This window comes from Erigeron canadensis, chromosome 8 (assembly GCF_010389155.1).
Source record: "Erigeron canadensis isolate Cc75 chromosome 8, C_canadensis_v1, whole genome shotgun sequence".
NCBI lineage: Eukaryota > Viridiplantae > Streptophyta > Magnoliopsida > Asterales > Asteraceae > Erigeron > Erigeron canadensis.
In genome coordinates this window covers 45386920-45406852 of record NC_057768.1, presented here as the reverse complement: position 1 = coordinate 45406852, position 19933 = coordinate 45386920, and the positions used below count along the sequence as shown (strand labels likewise).

Genomic DNA, 19933 nt, shown 5'->3' with positions numbered 1-19933 from the left:
TGTTTCTAGGATGTGTGGGTTTTTTTTGTGTGGAAAGATAAGTTTGAAACTTAAGAAATAAAGTGAGTTTATTTTGGGAACAAAAATTATGCTGAATTTCTTAAATTCAATCCTCTTTATAAGAGATTATAGATATTTGGGTATTGAGACAAATATATGTATCACTATAATAGAAATTTAGTTCCAAACACGTAAATTGTTATAAATCATATATGTATCCATATTATATATCATATTATAAAACATTTGCTCATTTTTTAATTTAGAAGTTTAAATGCAACAAATTAACTATTTTGTTTTTAAACATATGTAAAGATACTAATGAAATAAAAAAAAAAACTTATACTCGCATTAATATCTAGAAAATCACATATTTGATCAAATAAAATGAAAACTATTTATATAACTTATTTTATACCATAAGTTATAATTCATCTCTAACATGACCAACACTAACTATCATATCAAATTAACAGTTGATAAAACCAGCCAACTACCTACCCTGAATTGTACACTCACTTTATGAAGTCTATTCCTCTGTGTTCATATCTGTTGGTTCCGTTAAACCTATGCAAGTAAATATAAACATAAAAATTCTATTTGTTTATGTGTCTATATTCATTGATTTATTCGACTAAACTTAACTATAACGAACCCATACTTGTATCATTTTTTTTTAATTAATGTAACACATAATACAACTAATATAACAAACATTATAAATATATAGGTAATTGTTCAAATGAAACCATAATTTTGCATGAGATCCCAAGGGCTTAATCTTAGCCCATGGATCATTCCAATCAATGGTAAGGATTCACCCTTACCTCTTAATTTAAATTTAAAACACGGATAGGTAGTATCGTAATTTCACCCGTCATAATTCTGTTTTCTTCATTCCCCCTAATTCTTTCATTTTCACAAACACACACACTTTGGCGATTCACATACACACACACACACTGTGCCTCTCTCTTTCTCTCTGGCGGTTTTCTCCTACCGGCGATTATCTTTAACTGTCGATTATCTCTCACCGGTCGTACTTTTTTATTATTTCCATCAGCTATTCTCGTTTTATTATGGCCGACAAGTCGAAATCATCGAATAGAAAAGGGAAAACTGTTAATGTTGATTCCGCTAACTCTATTTTCGGTACTTTTTATCTTTATTACTTCATTATTTTTATATTTTTTTCATACTATATCATTTTTTCTAGGGTTTGAGTTAATTTTTTCAAGGTTTTTCAGGTTTTTTTTTATTTTATGTGTACAATCAAATTTGATTATATAGTGATATTTAGTTTCTAAGTATCTGTTATTGTTTAATTTTATGCTTAGCATCAAATTTTATTTTGTATATCTATAGAAGTTATCTATTATTGTTTATGTTTAGAGTCAAGTTTGATTATGTATATCTATATAAGTTATCTGTTATTGTTTAATTTTATGCTTATAATCAAATTTGATTATGTATTGGTATTGTAGTGATTTATGTTTTTTTAACTTTATATATAAAATCAAATTTGATTATGTATATAGATTTTATAGATTTGTGTTTTGTAACTTTGTTTGCACAATCAAATTTGATTTTGTATAGAGTTTATAGTTATTTGTGTGTTTGAAACTATATGCCTACAATCAAATTTGATTATGTGTTGATATTTTTAATGATTTCCGTTTTTGCAACTTTTTGTATAGAATCAAAGTTGATTATGTATAAAGATTTTAGAAATTTTGATTTTGTAACTTTGTTTGTATTATCAAATTTGATTTTGTATTGAGTTTATAGTCACCTGTGTGTTTGTGACTATATGCCTACAATCAAATTTGATTATGTGTTGTATTTTTAATGATTTATGTTTTTACCACTTTATCTTTCATTCACCTTTGTACAATCACATTTGAGTATGTATGCTAACAGTTATCATTTCTAAAAAACTTAATCGTAGAGTTATATTCAACAAACGTTATACCTTCTAAGAAAACTTATAAAGTTTCTTTACAAATGTTACTTTATCTTTTCACGTGTTTTATTAGAATTGCACAAGATTTTCTATCATCGTTTTGTATGGCAACAAAAAAAGTAATAACTTCAGTATATATAATTTTATTATATGAAACAAATCGATACGAATTATCTTTCAAGGTAATCAAAGAAAAAAATTACCCTAACTAGCATTTGTTTTCAGCCAATGAAGCTGTATAAATAAAATTATTTTCTCATTTGCTTGCTTTTGTGATTGTATTTAATTTAGTACTTATTATAATAATTTTTTTTATAGCTTTCATTGTATATTTTAAGTTATTTTTATATCTTTTATTATATTTTTTCCAGTTATTTTGTTAGTTTTTCATATGTAAAATGTATTTTTTTTAATGTGTTTTACGCAGGTTATAATCTAGTATTTTTATAAAAGAGTTCATCTATAATGTATATAGCAAGTTTTACACCAATTATCTCACTACAAAAGTTAAATGGATTTTTAGACTTGATGGTATTCATTTGCATCAACTATTTAATTAAGTTTTACAAGGTATACATATTTCGTTGGCTGGGGTCTGCATTTTTGTTTGTATAATTACACAGTAAACATGTTTTAAGTTTTAACATGAACCAGGCATGCAAAAGAACCTTAAATAAACATCCAATAATAGTGTAGGTAGTTTAGTGCGACTTTACTGCACAAAGATATCATATATCAGTACCAAATTACCACTCACAAATTAACTTGCTGGGACTTTACTGCACAAAGATTACCATATTATTTTTAGTGTAGCTAGTTTATGTATATATATATATATATATATATATATATGAATGTTTAGTACATTAGGTAGTCGCAATTGTTTTTGCAATCATCGAGATTATAAAAGCATAACTCAATTGCTAGGCAACAGTAGCAAATTACTGACGAAAAGGTTTTCGATGGATCCTCACGGCAATATGTTTGGAAGCATTCAGGACTATTGATCTTCACATCTTCAATCATTTTATGGACGACGACAGAGCTCGCCTTCTTATCTTGAGATCCCAATATACTATCTTTAATATGATGATCATCAGTACCAACAACACCTGAAATTACAAAATAGAAACATACGTCAACGCTCAAGAATAATGTATATGCAACTATATATCAATCAAAGTAATGAGGATATGGAGAGTTATGAATATCGTATATACGAACATTTGCTAATGATCATAGCAGTTGAAAGGATCAAAATGAGGAACAGAACGTGATGATGTTTATAAATGACGATAGCCATTACAATTAATTAGTAGAGCGTTGTTTGTGTATCTACACAAAAAAAGATTTGAATTTATAGCTATGAAAAATTGCATTGCTCTTTCCTTGTCATTTTTATATACCCCAAGTGAACATATAAATCTGGAGTTATAGAGTAAAACGCGACTATATATATATATATATATATAACTTACAAAGAAAACAAAATTTCGTGTTCACTTCTTTGAAAAGATAACAAGAACAATTGAATCTTAACTATAAAAGATACAATTCAGATATACACAATGCAAATATGCAATAATACTTCTTAGGCATACCATTTCTTAAAACAAACTATAATCAATATTAACAACTAATCTTCAATTTGGATTTAAGGTAATATTTGGATATTGAGACACATATATGCATTACTACTATAGAATTTAATTCTAAACAAGTAAATTGTTAGACCATTCTCATCGGTGACTATTGGATTAAGTTGGTCGACATAAATAGGGTAAAGAAATATTAAAATCTCTAACATCTCACCAAACAGTTTGGTCGAGCAATCAAAGTCGGATACTACATTAATATATATTTTGTCAAGTTGTGGGAACAATACTACAACATTCTTACACTAACTTTTTATTTTATTACTAGTCGGCTAGTTAAAAAGGTTATTTTATGCATTAATAAATAGTTATTCTATAGGCTTATTATGTTGAAATTGATTATGTTATCGTTAATGGTTAATTCCTAGATTACTCTGGTCATCTTTTGTCTTTTCTGACATGTTGATATCATAGTCACTAAACCTACTATAGTGATTACACACCAACATTTAACCTAAGATATTTTGATATCATCAACAAATCAAACGTAAATCGATAATGTAGCATGATATCTATATATTCATCAAACGAAATAATATATACAAAGTAAAAAAACTAAACATGACAAAAATTTAGTCATATAAAATAAACATAAATACAATACGAATAAGTAAAAAACTAATAAGATAAATAAGAGAAAATCATTATAGTTTTTGCTTTCAGTTATGCTGAAAAGATGGAGAAAAAACCTTATGTAATGACGGAAAAAAATAATCCTAAACACAATTAGGAAATAAAGTATTTTATCTCCAACAATTAAGAAATTCATTCGTAAAACTCAAAATAACTACTATTATCATTATAAAATAGACATTTTTTGTGGCTAGAATAACCAATTTTGGTTAAGGTTTCGGCCAAAAGACCGAAGGAGAAACAACAAAATTGTTTAGTTGTGTATAACCTAATAATATTAAAAAAAAATTAAAAGTTGATATAGTTTTCAAAGTTGTATATACTTTAATAAATAATATTATTTATGTCAAATATCATTGCCAAATTAATAGATGTATTGGACGTCTTCTTATATCTTAATATGGGTTTTGAGTTGTTTTTTTTATTTTGTGTATATAGTTTTGATTTAATATTTTATGTTATATTTAATAAAATAAATTACATTGGTTTGAGAATAAATAGAGGTTATAAGATAAATTTTGTAAAAAAAGTATGGAGATACCACGTAGGATACAATACTATGTGGCAATGTTTAAAGCTAGCTTTAGGTTGAAAGAAGGATTTAAAAGACTAGGATTTTTACTGTTTTAATATATATATATATTGGTATACGGCAGAAGAATAACTTTATAAATTAAAAACCAATTGAAAAATAATTCATGATTATGATAAATTAACAACGAAGAAAACTATGAAACATAATATATGTATAGATAGATTATTAAGAATAACTTTATAAATTAAAAATCAATTGAAAAATACTTCATGATTATGATAAATTAACAACGAAGAAAACTGTGAAACATAATATATGTATAGATAGATTATTATAAAGGGCTATGTAATTTGAGGTGTACGTGTTGAACGTAATATATATAGTTTGATTATGAAGTGTATATAGTAAATAGAAAATGAAAAAAAAAAAAAAAGAAAGAAAGAAAAGGTACTAAAATATCATGGATTATGAGTCATGAATTATGAAGTGTTTATAGTTAAAATAAAAAAGTTAAAAAATGTCATGTTGTAACACCCCGAGCTAGGGCTCAAAATATTACGAAAATCATATAGCACAAGGAGGGATTATCGTAGGCAACTAAATGAAAATAATGAATTCGGTGAATCCACAACAAGTCAAATATTCATACAATGCACAAGGAGCGAACGACCATCAAAGTTTACAAAAGAATATTCTAGAGCTGGCTATCGATCCTAGACATTAAATCAAAGTGGGCGAATGAATCCTTGATCCATGTAGTCCATGCCCGAGCCAAAAGTTATCAACAATCATGCATCACGTCCTTGAACCACCTGATTACCTGAAAAGTGTTCTACAAGTCAACACGAGGTTGGTGAGTTCGTAGTGGTGGCCCAAGATGAACCACTGACCATAACCACATATCATGAAAACAAGAACAATCATCACATACAAGTAGTCTTACACGTCATCCAACCAATGCATCACTATATAACAAACGTATAAGAACAATCAATGCAATGTCAATGCCATGATGTGAATGATATGCATGCCAAACTAAAATACATATGATATGTATGGCCATCATGCCATCTATGCAACGATACTCACAGGTCATCACCATGACCAATGTGGCATCTCAAAAACGTCGGCGAATATACGTCTATAAACCCGGATGACCAACACCAGTGTATACGTCTATACCTGGATAAACACATTTGTCTCAACAGACAACCAAATCATCTCAAAGTAACCAACACAATGCAAGCCCAACAATCCATCAATCCAACATCCAATAACCAACAATATGATCAAACTATACATACATACACTTGAGAGGGCTTGCTTTCAAAGAGTCCTCGATGTTTGTATACAGGGTGTACCAGCGGCTAACCCTCTACATCTCAAACCTTTTGAAAGCGAAGTCGACTTCCATGTATGTACATCTAACCTAAATATAACCTTTCTCAATACCAACATACACAAAACAATTCAATTCATCCATCAATCATCATTCAATCAACAAACAACTAATTCAAACAAATAAACACACAATGTACACTTTTCAGCCCGAATCTCAATAAAGTAGGGAGATACGAACTCACCTTGATTGGCTAAGAGAGGTTAATACGAATTAAAACCAACTAAAGTTGTCTTGCGTTCACTTCACGTCCACCACCTATCATTAGTATCATATTTGATTATCAACACTATTCATTCACGTCTTAACACATAACGAAAACAATCCTAGCTAGGTTATCAAGAAGGATTACAATTCTAAGCGACTCCTGGAACTTGATAAAGTTGTTAGAAAGTCTAGGTGAGGTCTAAACCAAGTTTAAGTCGGCCACCACGTACCAAAGCGTTAGTAACTTCTCTTGTGTAAGGACTTAGACACAAAAGACTCGACCTTTTTAGAAATGGGTGAGGTTTCATCCCAAATTAGGGTTATTACAAGAAACTAGACTCTTTCACGAATCCAACGATAGGTCACACGTCTCGATTGGACTTACGGTTTGAGAGATACGACTATTTTAAAAAACAAGTGAGTTTGCGATGTTCAGGGGTCAGGTGCGGCGCACCAGAAGGGTGGTGCGACGCATTTTTTGTTCAGAAACCTCACTCAGACCCTGGTGCGCACCAAAGAGGTGGTGCGACGCACCTATGCCCAGTTCAGTTCCAGATCATCCAAACACGAACCAAACTCGACCCAAACTCAATTTTTGACCTAGAATTCGATTTAGGAGGCTTCGAGACTCATTTTGAAGCATAATTAAACATACCTTAACATAAATAAACATAACCCACCTTACAAATCCATTCCATAACTCAAATCAAACTCAAATTCTTGAATTAACTTCCTAAAACCCTAAATGACACTTGCAAGCTTTTCGACTCGATTCAATACCCGAATCCACTCGACATCAACTAGAAACAAGTAAACCAAGATAATTTATGGAACAAGTTTAGCTTACCAAATCTTCACCTAGCACTCAAACCCGAATCTTGACCCGGATGGGATGTTTTCTTGTACCTTGGAGCCCAAATCTTTGATATGGTGTTAAGATAATGATAAGGTTTATTATTCTTGAATTTACTAAGCTTGAATTACCATAAACTAAGAATTAATCTAGAGAGAGAGAGGAAAAAGAGTGTGTGGGTGTTCTTGAGAGCAAAGAAGAGAGAGAAAGGGGTAAGAAGAATGAGGGGAGGAAAGGATAAGGTGGGTGGGGGGTTGGGTTGACTAGAATGGGTCATGGGTCAAGACTTTGATCCATGGGTTGACCCGTCAACATAACTAATTAGTTCAAAACTCAAGACATAACATCTAGCACACCGTTAACCGGCTCATTGAGTATACAATTAGTCATTTAACCACAAGATGGATTTAAAGATATCATTAACTACTATAATTCATAACATTACACTTAAAGTCAACGGGTCAAAATTCACGGATGTTACATTATTCCCCCGATAAAAGGATTTCGTCCCGAAATCTAACAAAACACTAATTATTAAACAAATCCGGGTACTTGGACTTCATATGATCCTCACGCTACCAAGTGAACTCGGCTCCGCGTCTAGCATTCCATCTAACCTTAACAATGGTGTAACGCTTGTTCTTGAGCTTCTTGGTTTGACGGTCCAAGATCTCTACCGGCTCCTCCACAAAATTTAAATTCTTATCCACCCGAATTTCATTCATAGGCACATGTTGTGTCGGGTCCGCCAAGCATTTGCGTAGGTTGCAAATGTGGAAGACATCATGTAATCCCCCAAGTTCTTGTGGCAATTCCAACCGATAAGCAACCTTCCCAACACGTTCAATAATCCTAAAAGGACCGATATACCTTGGCCCGAGTTTGCCTCTCTTCACAAAACGGATAACACCCTTCCATGGCGACACCTTCAACAATACATAATCCCCCACTTCAAACTCTAGCGGTCGCCGCCTCACATCGGCATACTTCTTTTGTCTTTCACGGGCCAATTGCAATCTCTCCTTGATTTGGGAGATCACCTTCGTTGTTTCCACTACAATTTCCGGCCCAATAAGTTGGCTTTCACCAATCTCCGCCCAAGCTAGGGGAGATCGGCAAACCCTACCATATAAAGCTCTAAAAGGTGCCATTTTGATGGTAGCATGATAGCTATTGTTGTATGAAAATTCTACCAAAGGCAAGTGATCTTCCCAACTCCCACTAAAATCAATGGCACATGCCCTTAACATGTCTTCAAGCGTTTGTATCGTTCTTTCGGTTTGTCCATCCGTTTGAGGGTGAAATGTCGTGCTCATATTTAGTCGTGTGCCCATTGCACGATGAAAGGCCCTCCATAAATTCGAGTTATACCGGGAATCTCTATCGGAGATGATAGAAACCGGAACTCCATGTTTAGACACCACTTCCTTGATGTACAAACGAGCTAAGGTGTCAACACCATCGGTTTCACGAATGGCCATGAAATGAGCCGACTTCGTTAACCCATCAACTATCACCCAAATTGTATCGCGACCACTTCTTGTCTTCGGTAACTTCGTTATGAAGTCCATTGCAATGTGTTCCCATTTCCATTCGGGGGCCTCGGGTTGCACTAACAATCCGGGTGGCTTCTTATGATCCGCTTTCACTTGTAAGCAAGTAAGGCACTCACTCACATACCTAGCGACATCTCGCTTCATACCCGGCCACCAATAGAAATCCCTTAAATCAAAATACATCTTATCCGACCCGGGGTGGACCGAATAAGGTGATCGATGAGCTTCATGCATGAGAAGTGTTCTTAGATTACCGAAAATGGGAACCCAGAGCCTTTCAACTAAATAGAGCCCGTTATCACTCTTTCTATCAAATTGTTGCTCCATACCATCCAAATTCTCATTACCAAAGTTTTCCGGTCGGGTGGCTTGTACTTGAGCCGCAATGATTCGATCACGGATGTTTAATCCTACCGTGAGGCTCATAACCCTAGCACGTCTTGGTTTAACTCGTTCCTTCCGGCTCAAGGCATCGGCTACCACATTGGCCTTGCCCGGATGATAACGGATGTCACAATCATAGTCACTAAGGAGTTCAAGCCAACGTCTTTGTCTCATGTTCAATTCACTTTGATTAAAAATGTGTTGTAGGCTTTTGTGATCGGTATAAATCACGCACTTGGTGCCATAGAGATAATGCCTCCAACACTTCAAAGCAAATACTACCGCTCCCAATTCCAAGTCGTGTGTCGGATAGTTCTTCTCGTGTACCTTCAATTGGCGGGAGGCGTATGCAATAACTTTGCCCCTTTGCATAAGGACACAACCCAATCCTTGCCCCGAAGCATCACAATATACTACAAAATCTTCAACTCCATCGGGAAGGGTTAGAATGGGTGCTTCACACAACATGTTCTTAAGAGTTTGGAAGGCTTGTTCTTGTCTATCGCCCCATTCGAATTTTCGTCCTTTTTTAGTCAAGAGTGTAAGAGGTTGTGCAATGCGGGAGAAATTTTCAATAAATCTCCTATAGTAACCCGCCAATCCAAGGAATTGACGGATTTCGGAAGGTGTTTCGGGTCTTCTCCAATTCTTAACCGCTTCAATCTTACTTGGGTCAACGTGAATACCGTCTTTGCTTACCATGTGACCAAGGAAGTGAACCTTCTCCAACCAAAACTCACACTTGGAGAATTTAGCATACAATTTCTCCTTTCTTAACAACTCGAGTACTTCTCGCAAGTGTTCGGCATGTTCTTCCTTCGTTTTAGAATAAACAAATATGTCGTCAATAAAGACAATGACGGACTTGTCCAGGAAAGGGCGACACACGCGATTCATCAAATCCATGAACACCGCTGGTGCATTGGTCAACCCGAAAGGCATAACGGTGAATTCAAAGTGCCCATACCGAGTTCGGAAAGTCGTTTTATGAATGTCATCATCATGATAGCGCAGTGGTTGGACACCTCAGATGTTGTAACAAGGGTCACATGTTCGAATCCCGTCTTGATCATTGTTACTAGCCAATATTCTTGACGTGCGAGTTGAATTTACCGGGTGGGCGGGCAGGGGAGGGGATCGGGTGTAACACCCATTGTTTAAAAATAAGGATTTCCAAAAACTTTTGCCTAACGGCGTCAAAGAAAGCGGAATTAAACTTTAAAAGTTCAAACCAGCAAAATCTGTTTGGTTTATTCATTAAATGGTGTTACTAGCCATATCATCAAAATAAGTCTAAATGGAAATCCATCGGTTATCCAACATTAAACAACCGAGCACATCATCAATACAAGTCATTATTATCTAAACAATAAGCAAATGTCTAAAGCGAGCAGCCACTATAGGTAAACTATAGCCAGCTTCAAGATCATCTACCCATGCCTCACATCTTCTCACATCTACCTGCTCACTATTGTTGAACCTGAGGGCACAACACATTTTAAAAGAGCAAGTGTTAGCTAACGAATTAGCTAAGTAAAATAACACATAAAACGTTTGTCCATTTAAAACATTATATAAAAGTCATATTAAGTCGTTAAGGCACATATCATCGAATATACATATCATAGCATCAACATCATTCATATTAGGATGGGTCATCCTAATGTGCCTAGTCATCTTTTGCATCATCACATATCACATCTGAACATTTTTATAATTGTGACATAAGTCACGCATCTCGTATAACATATACATCATTATAAGTGAGACATAAGTCACACCCGACTAGATGAACAACCTTACGGCTGTACATCAATGTCGTTAAGGAATGGCAAGCCAATTCCAGGAGTAATTCGTATGTTCAAGGACAATGGGGCTGGTAAGACCTCCCGTATTACTCTTCACGTTGTACCTCGTTGCAAGGAGCCACCCGAGCAACCACATCAACGCACTTAACCGGGCTAGGGCAAGTACGGGTTAAGCTTAACACTTTCACATCAAATTTACGAGCTCGATTTCACATCACATATAGTTTAGGTGTTTACACAACCTAAACAATCATTACATATACATCTTTTACGTTTGGGCCCTTAAACGTGCACGTGTCATGGCAACTTAATAAGTCTAGTGAACTAGATGAACAAGCCATGTAATCATGCACATTTCACATATCATCATCATACATCACATTTCATAGCATTTTATTTCATATCATCACATCTCATATCATTGCATAACATTTCATAGCATATCATTACATATCGTATCATTGCATAACATTTCATAGCATATCCTTACATATCATATCATTGCATAACATATCGTACATTTCATATCATAGGGACTGCATTTCAGGCCTCAATAGTCATGTACATAGCCCATATCACCTCCCTTATAACCCCGAATACTCATAAGCAAACAAGTTACTATTAGGGAAGTTATTATATGAAAACCATGTTTATGTTGAACCCTCAGCGTGTCAAAGTAGTGTATCTTACCTGATGACAAGCACAACGATACACCAAACACAAGTTAACAAGCTTCACAATTATCCCAAGTGACCTATATCGAGTTCATTGTCATTAAGTTTGCATAAATCCATCCTCATAAGGTTACAAAACCATTTATTAACTTAGGTACACTTATAGGACCCTTAAACGCTTGTTTCGGACCTCAAACGGACTCACAGACGCTTTATGCGGCGCATGCTTTGAATATGCGTCGCATATTTGCTTCAAAAATCACCCAAAACCCTCCCAGGCCCCGATATGCGCTGCACATAAATTATATGCGCCGCATATGGGGTGCTGGTCGAAAAACTGACTCGCGTCCTTCACTTGCAGGCGACTTTTCGACCTCTAGATGACCAAGTTAGTCAAAACTTAGTTCTTATGAAATGTAGGGAATTCAAAGACCTTTCCAGAAATATAAAGTGTGACTCTTGAAGTTCTCTAACGAATAATCTATGACGTTTGCAAGACAAATGTGCAGAATTCGTCCGAAACCTGACCACTTCTGGAAATCGATATTTTTCGCATATCTCTGGGAAAAATCACAGGAAACTTTGTTTATAACGAATTTAGGGGACACATAGACCTTTTCAAAAATATAAGATTCATCTCTTATCTCATTCAGATCAAAAAGATATGATTTTTTCAATGTAACAACAGAATCAGGCCTTGAAATCTTTATCGTTTTGAAAGCAATTTCGATCATCAAACATACATGGCTGATACCCACGACCTCTACAGTTCATATATACCAAAATATGAATCATTTGACACTATGAAATCATATATGAATTCATGGATTCATTAAACACATCCGACAATTGATTTGACATCCGTTTTTGACCTAAATCAACTCACAAACATAATCGAATCCAAATAAAGCCTCTAGACCAGGTGTGAACCCTATGTTGGTCATATTTGAACATTAAAATAACATTAACAATGATTTCATACCTGTAGGAAATCTCTAGATACTAAATGATTGCAATAACAATCACCAATTCACCCGAAATTGTCAAATCTAACCACAAAACGATTGAAATCAACCATTACTCAATAGATCCAACTATGAACGAATTATATGGATGAAAATGAGTGATAATAAGCAAGGATTACCATCTATACCTTGGAGGATGATTAACGGATCGAATACGTGCATCGATTGATCATAAATCCACCCGAAATCACAATAAACGCACTAGGATTGCTCAAGAGAACAAGGGAGCGGCTAGGGTTTGAATAAGAAGGAGAAGAAACTGATTTGTGATGCTAATTAGGGTCTACTTAACCCCTAATCCCGTTTTTAAGTTTCACCCTATGTCAAAACTCGTCCCTGAACTTCTATAGAGCTCATATTTAGCTCAAAACTCCCTTTGGGAATGTTTACAACTCATTAAACCAATTAAGGCATATAAACTTGACAAAACTTCACGTTGACTAACGGTCAAGTCAATAAGTCAATCTTGAAAAGTTTGTGATGTTACATCGGGTAGGCCCTAGGTATCCAGTTCGGATACCCGTGGTCCGGCTCTTCGCTGTTCTAATTAAATAATAATAAAAATAATTGTTTAAATTTGGTTGTTAATGAGAGTGTAAAAGTTGGTTTTAGTTGGGGGTAGATTTATGAGAGAGAAATCAATTTTAATGAATAATATCGTTAAATTGTGTTGTAAATGGAGATATCCTTATAAGTCATATATGTATCCATATTATATCATATTATAAAACATTTGCTCATTTTTTAATTCAAGATTTTAAATACAACAATTTAACTATTTTGTCTTTAAACATATACTAGTTAATCACCCGGGTTCAACCCGGGCATATTAATTAAAATTTTAAAATTATAAAATATATTAAAATTTTATGTAATATTTGTTCTTAAAACATTATAACTTGATATAAATCTAATAATTCAACTAACACAATAATTATATAGTTAATAAATCAACTAAATAAAAAAAAATTATTTGTAATATTATATAAGAGAGAACTTTTATTCTTTAAATAAATGATTAATATTTTATTAAACATGTAAAGGGTTATTTCTTTTTTATCTATATATGACATCATAATTAAATAAAAAGTTTTTTAAGGTGAAATATAGATTTGTCACATCAAAAACTTTTTAAAAATACTTATAAGAATCAATCTTCTTTTATTATATATAAAGATAAAAAGACTAATGAAATAAAAAAAAAACTTATACTCACATTTATATCTAGAAAATCACATATTTGATCAAATAAAATGAAAACTATTTATATAACTTATTTCATACCATAAGTTATAACTCATATTTAACCTGACTAACATTAACTATCATGTCAAATTGACAGATGATAAAACCGGTCATTTTTATCCTTAGCTGACTACTTATCTTAAATTGCACTTACCCACTTTCTGATATCCGTTGCTTTGTGTTCATATCCATCGGTTCCGTTAGACCTATACAAGCGAATACAAACATAAAACTATAAAAGTTTTATTTGTTTATGTGTTTGTTCATTGATTTATTTGACTAAACTTAACTATAAGGAACATATACTTGTATCATTTCTTTTTGTTAATATAACACATAATATAACTCAGTATAAATATATATAATGGATAATGATAGTAAATTATCAAAAACTATAACACAATTATTAATTCTTTTCTTTTTCTTTAACTACAAGAGCATAGTACCGCATTGAATAGTGGGAAAGACGGTCTGCTTTATTATAGATTTTGGGTAGTTACGTAAAGGAAAAATAACAAATAAGTCTAAGAATAAATAAAGTATTTTAAAGACAAAAATATTTAATAGGAGAAAGATTTGTTTTATTAGGAGTAGAGATAAAGAAATTTACAAGCCCATCTATAGGATCAAAAATACATTGATCAATAAACTCGTTATATGTATTTGGGGGTAGTTTTGGTAACCTAATAAAACAACAGTGGGTAAAACTGTATACCCTGGAAACCTCTTCATCTCTTATATTAACTTCCCTATTGACGCCACAGTAATAATAATAATAATAATAATAATAATAAATCATACGCCGGCGCTTTCTTCCGATCTCCAACCACCTTATACGGCGGCGCTTTCTTTTCAATCTTGGTAATCTTCTTCATTCTCCAAGATTATTAAATATAATACTCTATTCCCTTTTAAAAATGTTTAATTCTATTTTTTCCAACAAAATGAATATCATAACAATAATCTCATCTAAACAAACTTATAAAATTATTAATGAATGTGATTGAAATTCTTTATTTATTATAAATTTTCAAGTGCTGTATGTTGCCTTTTTTATTTTATATGATTGGAACCCTAATTTATAATTTTTTTTTAATAGTGTCTACTTGCATTATGTGTTTTCTTATATAATTATTTATGTTTTTTGTTAGTTTTTTTTTTTTTTTTATAAATATTTTGGTATTGTGGGTATAATATGGTGATACGTTTGATGGAAGTAAAAGTAGTTGGCTTTGCATTTGTTATAATAATGGTAGTCGTGGTACGCTTGCATAACGTGCACGTTTCGAATGTTAATAAACAAACGAATTAAAGTTAACCGATTGTAAAACGATGAATGTTGTATATATAAATGTAGAAGTGTATCACATTGTGAGGAAAGGTTATGTCTTTACTAGTTTGGGAGAGATAACGTGTGCATTTCAATTCAAAAGATCATCAAAATGTTTTAGGCGGGAGTAAGATTGTTGAGTGAAGACATTTCTAATGATTCAATTTAGAAATCGGTTATCGATTTTGCTTGGGTACGTAGAATATTAACAAAGCGAGTAATAAAGAAGATGAAAAGGAATGCGAATGGGATTCCACTATTATACTCAAGTTTTAAAGTTTGCACATTGCCTTTGGGCTACACAACCAAATTGTAAAAAGTTGGACCTTATTTGGTTGCATAATGATATGCGAGATGAATGTTTAATAGTTCTGATCAAACAACCTTTAGACACATGTCATATTTGAGACTTTACTCAGAATAGTGGTCTGTTTACGGTTATTTTGTATGTTAAAAGCTTGAAAATATGGGGAAAAAATTCACTAGAGTTGACTATCACACCACTGCTGCAGCATCATGTTGAACATTAGAAATATTGGTGTTCCTAAAGTATATGCAAGCTCACTTATATCTTATATAATGGCAATTTATGCTTTTCTGTAAGTTGCATCTCGTTACTGTTCTTTTCTCTCCTTTTTTCTTTCATAGAAGGCATATATGATGCATGAACAATCATTTGTTTCTGTTTTTGGTTTGGTACTAAATTTATGGCAAGTGTAGTAGAATCCTTTGATATGGTATAAAGAGTAAAACGGTGAACTGATTTAGGTCTGTTAATAGATATAAAAATACACTGGTCTAATATGGCTAAATCTACTAGTCAGAACAATACAGTTTGTGCTTTAAATACCAAGTGACTAGCCAATCAATGCCAAGTAAATTAATAAATAAAAAATATCGTTTGTTTTCCTGGTTGTAAATTGTACAATTTATAGTAATTAAGTAGGTAGGTCTTAGAGGTCTATAAATCTATATTAATCTATGGATGTCCCAATAGTATCTACTTTTACTGGCATGTTTCTTTAGTTGTAGATAGATTACGTTGCTGAATGATGATTTATTAGTTTGACCCTCCTTAGTTTTTTTCAATATAATCTGTCAAGATAATTATTCTATGTTTGACTTTTTCTCTTGGTGATGTTTTACTAGGTTTGACTTGCAATGACTAAAGTTAAGGAGCCACAAAAAGCTGGATCAAAGAGTCATCGGGCAGACCCATATTCTCTAAGGCCATTACATTTGAAGGTTATGAAGAAATCTTGTCGCAAGAAAGAAATAAAGGTATCTGAGAAGAAGGAATGGCTAGATGCAAACTGTTCTGTTTGTATGGAGTACCCTCACAATGCTGTTCTTTTACTTTGTTCCTCGTATCATAAGGGTTGCCGCCCATACATGTGTGCAACTAGTCGTCGCTTTTCCAATTGTTTGGAACAGTATAAGAAAGCCTATACCAAAGTGAACTCAACCAAAAGTGTACAGTCACAGGATGGGTCAACTGATGATACAAATTTTGGTTTAGGTTCTGGTGTCCAATTATTATGCCCACTTTGCCGTGGTCAGGTAAAAGGATGGACCGTGGTGAAACGGGCTCGCAAGTTTCTCAATTCTAGGAAGAGGAGTTGCATGCAAGATGACTGCTCGTTTGTTGGATCATACAAAAAGTTAAAGAAGCATGTGCGGGAAAATCACCCTTTATCCCGACCTCGAGAAGTGGACCCGTTGGTTGTAGAGAAATGGAAGAAGCTTGAGAATGACCGAGAATTAGATGATGTGATTAGCACAATTAACTCAACAATGCCCGGGGCAATAATAAGGGGGGATTATGTCATAGAAAGGAATAACCGGAGACATTCCAGAGAACATTTTGGCAATCGTGGAAGGCACTATGAATCGGAGGACTCATTATCAGAGGACTTCATTGAGTCATCTGATGACGAGGTGCATTTTAGTTATTACGCTCCCCGCATTGATCGCCGCCCAGTTAGGGTGTATAGGGGTAGGGGGCGTTAGCTTAATGTAGACTGAGCTCTTATTCCAGTTGGCGACTCAGGTCAGGGCATGGATCGGATCAACCAACTGTGTGTTGGATGGCACAGGGTTTTTTCTTTTAAGCGGTTGTGGTTTTTGAGGTTTCAATTTGCTTATGGGCTTTATATATATTTATCAATATCAATTTGTGGGTTTGGACATTTGAAATTTCTGACCCACAATAATTGAGTTCCTGCACAGCATAAGACTTAAGATATGTTTCCCTTTTTTTTTTTTGCTTTGCTCTCTTTAGGTGATCCATGATTTTATTTTGATACTATGCCTTTTCTCGGTTGGTTTAGCCATATTTAGACAAGATTTCTTAAACTACTAGTAATTATGAGTTGGAAATATGAATATATTATGTATATTTTTTATCATTGTAGAAGACTACAATAATTTTTGAATTATGGTAGGATTCAATTAGTTTGATTTGGGGTGTATATTAACATCACAATACTTAGAATCTAATATGATATTCACCAGGTGTAATCTGTCCATAATCTATCATTTTGCGTCTAATTATTTGTCTCTAATTGATCCTCATTATAATTTGCTTTAAACCTTAGTTTTATTTTTTATTCTCTCACGAGTACCTAGTTGTTATTTAATTTCAACTGTTAATTATTGATTTCTTTGTTCTTTTTGTAAAGATCCAAAAATACAATTTTATACCACCTCTCGTTACGAGTCAAACACAATAAACAAGGGCATTCACTAACAAATGTTTACAAACAAAACACATGTGTCATCAATAACCATCAATAAAATTTTCACTTTTCTTTTACTTTTGGTCCATATGGGTTTGTAAACTTTGTTAGTAAACTTTTATTTGTAACTATATCATTTCTCATCGGAAAATATAATGTCTTAAAACTAGAATTAATAATTAAATCTTATAAATTCCATGTATTAAAATATCTATAATATAACTAAAAGAGGAGGTTGAGAGTATACTTGACACCCCTAATCTCTTTCTTTGAGCCTAATCCTTCTTACTTATTGATCCTCTATTTTTTAAATATTTTATTTAATTTAATAAATGACCAACCTTATTATTAATAAAAAACTCTTTTAAAAGTTTCCCAAAAATTATTTATCTATATATACTTGAAAAAACTTTCCCAAAAAATTGTTGATGAATTGGTATGTATATTTCAAATTGTATACTTTGTTGCAAATTTTGTATTTAACTAAATTTGAAAAATAAAAAGGATAAACTGTAATCAATATTTATATGAAGTGAATTTTCATATGTTTCTTTTTTAACTTTCGTATTGATTAAGTTGTGATATTGGTCATATTGATGGTTGCTCGAATCATATTAGTTTTGATTAATATATTTTAAGACTACCGCCTGAGCACTAGTATTATAACATAGGTCGTGTAATGTGGTAAGTCATTCAGTCTTTAACTTTCACATTTTGATCAATTTATATGACTATTTACATTTTATCACTTCCAAACTTTTTCTATTTTACATAAGAATTAATTGCAAGATTGGTCCCTGTGGTTTGTACATTTTAACAAGGGAGGTCTTTTTTCGAAAATCGTTGCAATGGGGTCCCTATTTTGAGATTTTTTTTCAAAATTGGTCCAATTTTGACGGATCCGTTAAAAGTGGCCGTCAAGTGTGCATGTGTGCTGCACGTGTGGGGGTATTTATGTACTTTCCACCCAACAGGGACCTCTATTGCTAAAATGAAAAAACCATAGGGACCAATCTTGCAACTTTTTAAAAAATCAATCACTAAATAATACCTTTTAACTTTTCCAATAAAAAACAAATCTTATTAAATAATTAAATATAATTTTTAACATTTTTTAACTTTTCATAATTATTTATTTTCAGAAAACTAAAAATATATTACCACTAAAAATTCTAAAACTTAAAAATACTTCAATTTATGATTAAACTCACATAATAACATATATCTACTTTCCAAAAATATATCAAATATTTTGTTTTTTAAGGCAAATATCAAATTACTAGTTTGCTTTTTATATTTATAAGTTAGAATTTATAAGTTTTTAATTTGCATTTATTTAGATATATATTTTTTTTCAAAAAATGTTGTTAACTTCCTGTGTATATGACATGAGAATAGATTATTAAAATACCATATATGACATTTATATTATTCGAACAATGTTTTCTTTTTTAAAAATAAATATCAAATTCCTAACATGCAAACTTTTATTTATTTAAGCTTTGTAATAACAAAAATAATATATAAATCAGATTTCAAAATTAAAAATATTTATACAAGGTATATCTCCAAAACTTAAAAGTATACATAAAGTTACTATTAAGGAGCCAACGAGTAGATATTTGTATGTTACAATCTCTTGAATTAAGTTAATTATTAATTATATTAATAGTTGTAGAAAAAGTTTTATAAACTTACAATTTTTAAAAATTCATCACTAAATAATATCTTTTAACTTTTTAAAAAAAATTATAAACTTACAATTTTTAAAAATCCATCACTAAATAATACCTTTTAATTTTTAGTGGTAACATGTTTTTAGTTTGTTAACAACAAATAATCATGAAAAGTTAAAAAATGTTGAAAATTATATTTAAGTTAATTATTCAATAAGATTTATTTTTTATGGAAAAGTTAAAAATTATATT

At 32.3% G+C, this 19933-nt stretch overlaps 1 protein-coding gene across 1 annotated transcript; it reads left to right on the top strand.

Moving 5' to 3' along the window:
• The first annotated feature begins 14726 nt into the window (after window positions 1–14726).
• Window positions 14727–17529, top strand: LOC122579679. Its single transcript, XM_043751898.1, has 2 exons — window positions 14727–14798; window positions 16417–17529. The coding sequence occupies exon 2, from the start codon at window positions 16429–16431 to the stop codon at window positions 17275–17277; it is 849 nt and encodes a 282-aa protein (XP_043607833.1). The 5' UTR covers window positions 14727–14798; window positions 16417–16428; the 3' UTR covers window positions 17278–17529.
• The last annotated feature ends 2404 nt before the right edge of the window (window positions 17530–19933 follow it).

Bases quoted from the DNA above. Each gene is read 5' to 3' on its own strand.
- LOC122579679 (XM_043751898.1), top strand. From the start codon at position 16,429: ATGACTAAAGTTAAGGAGCCACAAAAAGCTGGATCAAAGAGTCATCGG.